Source organism: Carassius carassius, chromosome 32, assembly GCF_963082965.1.
Source record: "Carassius carassius chromosome 32, fCarCar2.1, whole genome shotgun sequence".
Taxonomy (NCBI): domain Eukaryota; kingdom Metazoa; phylum Chordata; class Actinopteri; order Cypriniformes; family Cyprinidae; genus Carassius; species Carassius carassius.
Window position 1 is genome coordinate 14,488,341 of NC_081786.1, and position 4,601 is coordinate 14,492,941.

The following is a 4,601-nucleotide window of genomic DNA, read 5'->3' on the forward strand; positions in this document are numbered from 1 at the left end:
TTGAGTATTGAATCTTCTATCATCTTTCAGGCCTGCGGAACTTGTGGCTATGAGCGTTACTGGCAAAACCAAGAGAAGGTGCATCGAAACATGCCTGCCTGCAACCTTTTACTCAGCGGTGCCATCCACTTCTCAGGTTGCATGGCCACTCAGACAATCAGGATGCTGAAGCTGTTTGGACTGCAGTGCATAAGTCCCGGCACTTTTTTCCGCCATCAGCGCTATTACACTATCCCTACCATCGTGCAGGCCTGGAGGAATGAGCAGAGTGGGATCATCAGGGAGTTGAAGGAGACTGGGGGTGGATTGATCCTGTCTAGTGACTGCAGGTAGAATGGTCCAGCTCACGTCACTGATGTAGAACAGGTCAATGTGTTTTTGCATTAACCTATAAATGTAACTGTTTTTGACGTTCTTAGATCAGATTCTCCTGGACACTGTGCCAAGTATGGTAGCTACTCCTTGATTGAGGATCGAATTAACAAAGTTTTGGATGTTCAGCTTGTCCAAGTAAGTTGATGTCACACAGAAATCTTGTGTCTGATTTAGTTACTGATATTACAGTTACTGTTCAGTAATAATCAGTTGGTTTTACAGAGCTCAGAAGTCCCAAGCAGCTCTTGGTGTGAGCTAGAGGGTCTAAAGCGGAGTATGCAGTTCCTGATGGACCAAGACATGCAAGTGTCTGCTCTGATAACAGACAGAAATCGGCAGGTAATGATGCTAGGAGAGATCTAAAGCTGAACAGCATTGACAGGCACAATATCACTCAAAATCAATTCTATAAAATCAATTTGTGTTTTAGGTGGCCAAGTGGGTACGTGAGAAAATGTGTTCAGAAGGAACAAAGCATTTCTTTGACGTCTGGCATATTGGGAAAAGTATGTATTGTGATGCTGGTAGTTCTATATAACAGACTTGTTTTTGTAGTTAAATTCACTTTCCTAATAATTAATTTGCTCTGCTCTGTTTGTCTGCTCTGGAACAGGTGTACAGAAAGCACTGGATGCTGCTGCAAAAGAGAGGGACTGTGAGGATCTGAAGCTGTGGAGGCCTGCCATTATCAACCATCTCTATTGGACCGCAGCTTCCACCCCTACAGGAGATCCAGATGAGATGCAGGCAAAATGGCAGAGTATGATAAATCATGTACAGGACATACATGAACACAGCTCTCCAGCATTTACCAGCTGCGCACATCCACCGTTGGAAGGAGAGGCAAGAAACAAGGAGTGGCTGGAACCAGGTACAACATAATAGCCTATGTTAAAAGATGTCAAATGTTTTGAGGCTAAACTTTTTTCAGTGCTTGTAAATTTTAGTTTGGTTTTATCAATACGTAACCCCATGTGTACTAATAATTACTTGTGTTATGAAATGCGAGAGATTATATGACAGAATACGTTTTATTCAGGATCACCAGCAGCCACTAAACTGGAGAGTGTAGCTGCCAGGAAAGCACTGGTAAAGGATATTCGACAATTGTCACCTCAGCATCAGACATTCTCCCTGGAGGCCTACCATTCCCTTATTCTGCACTTTGCTCCCAAACACACTGGCTTTTCTTTTCTTGGGATGTACAGCAGGTAGTGTTATCACTTAAAAGTATCGATACTAATAAAATTAGTTTTTTTTTTTTTTTTCAATTTCAGGAAATTATGACAGAATGAATATGGCTAAAAACTAATGCAGTCTTGTATAGCAGACCAAAATGTTATAGATTGATAACAGCATTACATATTGTTTGCAAAAAAATAATTGCAAAGATGAGTCATTGTCTTATACCCATTTGAACTGAAAACATTAATGTCATATTTCTGTTGCATTTCACTGCATTGGGTTAGCTTTGGAGACCTAATGTTTTATCTACTTATCTCGTACAGACTTCTCTTGGCAGCCCTACATTTCAATAGTAATGGCAACAGAGATGTAGCGCGTACTAGTGAGGGTGAGGTACGCTACGCTGTTCGCTACCCACGGTTTCGGAAAGGTGGCTGGGTAGTCCACCCCATCAAGGAGAAACCATCTTACGGTTAGTAGTTTCACTTAGTTTTTCAATATCTTTTTTGTGTGAATCTATCTTTATGCGAGTCATCCATGTTACTAAATGTTTTCTAAACATTTCTCTCCTCAAGGATACGCAACAAATCTTATGGTCTCTCTGGTAGAGGAATACTGCAAGTCACCACAGGCCCTACAAGAAAGCAGTGCCGTCTTGTCCTCTGCTGCACCGCCCCCCCTCACCTCTTCCGTCCAGAAGGTTGCCAAGGATGAGGCAGTCAGCCTCCATCTCGCACGACACTCACGTTTTAACATGTAATAAAAGATCAATTGTACCAGTACAGTTTGTTTCACTATGTATTTATTAATCGTCTTCCAAGCGGGGCCACTGGAAACCTTTGTATGTTTGTCCCTCCTCTGCAAACTGCCTCCTTATTGCTGACACAACACATGAAGGTATGGCTTTCCTAATGTTCCTGCCTATTATTCCGTACGCCCAGCGGACAACCTGCCTGTATGCTGTGTATCGGAACTGCCTGTGGTGTAGATTGGGACATAATTACATTTTGATCATACCATGTTTTCATAGTAAACAATTCCAATGGTAAATATTGCATGTCCTGTTGGCTGATATTCTACTGTACTACACAACACCAAAGTTGTTTTTATAGGAAGTATATGGAAACCACTGAGTTTAAAAACCTGCTTAACAGGATTTACTATTTTGGTGTAGAAAAGCTGTTTCTTTGAATTGCAGTGTGAAATAATTTTTGCTCAAAACCTACTCTGGTCTGCTGGCTTGAAGAGGGCAATGCTCCTGTCTGAAGTTCATGTATGCTATCTGCAGCACAAAAGGATTCAGACAGGATGCTTCAAACCCTGGATGGAGTGTGAGGCAGGTAATGTCTTCTGGGGGATCTAGGTTTTGGACAAGGGACCAATAGGCGTCGACCTCCCTACAGCACACACTCTCCACTGCTGATGGCATAGCCTCACATCTACCACACAAGCACCTGTTAAACAAATGTGCTAAGATAAACTCACTCTCCTTCCCTCCTTGTAGCTCTAATGGTTGGTGTAAGACCTTGTAAGAAACGACATGTAGACTACTTACTTCCTAAAACTTGGGTAAATATGCACTGTAAAAAGACACACCCCCTGTACAGTATAGGCTGTCAATTAGATGCATTTATCTGCATGCCTTACAACCAGTATCCCTTCACATGACAATAAAAGATCCTTGTTACAATGACTGTATTTACATGAACAGCATATTCCCGTCCTAGCCGGAAGACTAACCGCTTTCATACACGTACTCCACAGTACATGTGAGCTCATTTACATAATGTCCGTCGGAAATACTAAGGTGAGTAGTATAACAGCCGACTAAGTTCGGAATTCCAGCTGTCCGGTTATGTTGTTTAGATATACGGCCCAAACGCTTGACATCTGCAGAAGCAGAACATGCGGACACCTAGGTCTAAAAGCAGTTACTGATTAAAAATCAGTTAGCAATTTCTACAAAATTTCACATTAAACTGTGTTGAATAGAAATGCACAGAATTTCTATCCCTATCCAGACTAGCTGACCGTCACATATGTAAGCTATAGCCTACATCCTACAACATTCATTTAAAATCTGGGATCTAAATTAATTATTTTAAGACACATGTTGCTGGCATAAATGGTGACAATCTACATGGATGCTTGAAAAACAACAAAGTCGACAGCAATATTGCTAAATATGATTTATTAAAAATACTGCAATGTGTTAAACATGGAGACGTTAGCCACAATTGGCTTTAGCCTGTGGTCACTCACCAAGACACCTGCCCAATTCTCAACCGATTCTCCTCACACCACAACTCTATCTCTCTCCTCTGTCCATTTACCCTTCCCCTTAACTCTGCCTGACCCCTCTCTCGCCTAGGCGGCTCGTAATTATACGGCAATGGCCCATCGTAAGAGTTGACATTTATCCCTACTGCAACCTCTTCACTGTCTGACTCCATTACGAAGAGACGATGTTTACCGGGCGTTGCGTCACTTCCAATCTGAGCGTTTTCACAACGGAAGTAATTTTACTCACAATTTCTTTTAAAAAACTGTTTTAATGCACATTTATGATTAATTTCTTCACGCAAGTCGAATTCCTACACTATTTATCTACACGTTCATTCACAGGGATCTTCAACTTGAAAGATAGGCTTTAAGCCTGGATTGTTCTTCTCCCAAGCACCGAAACTCTGGGTGAATCACGAAACTGTGGACCAAGCTAAGCACATAAGGTGAAGAGGTAATCTGTACCATCTGCGTTAAGGAAATAATGATCATAACAAGGTAAGGCTGACTGTCCTTGTCAAATTAACTCATAGCGCTTCTTTCTTTGAAGCATGTTTCGAAGTCATGTTACAATCTTCAAAGCACATGTGTAGAGAAAAACAACCCCTGACTTCTCTGAGAGTCAACATTTCAAAAATAATGGAAAACATGTTTTAGCCAAGGAGCTTTGAAACAGAGACACCTCGGAATGCATGATGAACACGTTGAGTTCCTCCGTCACGTCACGCTCCACAGAACACAAAGACTGCAGTGACATG

The 4,601-nt window shown here is 41.7% G+C and overlaps 1 protein-coding gene across 1 annotated transcript; it reads left to right on the forward strand.

Moving 5' to 3' along the window:
* Nucleotides 1–365: 365 nt before the first annotated feature.
* On the forward strand, nucleotides 366–2,322 carry LOC132113246 (uncharacterized). Its single transcript, XM_059521061.1, has 7 exons — nucleotides 366–510; nucleotides 598–714; nucleotides 806–881; nucleotides 989–1,246; nucleotides 1,415–1,586; nucleotides 1,884–2,032; nucleotides 2,136–2,322. The coding sequence occupies exons 2-7, from the start codon at nucleotides 652–654 to the stop codon at nucleotides 2,318–2,320; spliced, it is 903 nt and encodes a 300-aa protein (XP_059377044.1). The 5' UTR covers nucleotides 366–510; nucleotides 598–651; the 3' UTR covers nucleotides 2,321–2,322.
* The last annotated feature ends 2,279 nt before the right edge of the window (nucleotides 2,323–4,601 follow it).

Coding starts and splice junctions, on each gene's coding strand:
- LOC132113246 (XM_059521061.1), top strand. CDS start 652: ATGCAGTTCCTGATGGACCAAGACATGCAAGTGTCTGCTCTGATAACA. Junction 882..988: donor CGTCTGGCATATTGGGAAAA/GTATGTATTGTG, acceptor GCTCTGGAACAG/GTGTACAGAAAGCACTGGAT. Junction 2,033..2,135: donor CAAGGAGAAACCATCTTACG/GTTAGTAGTTTC, acceptor TCTCTCCTCAAG/GATACGCAACAAATCTTATG.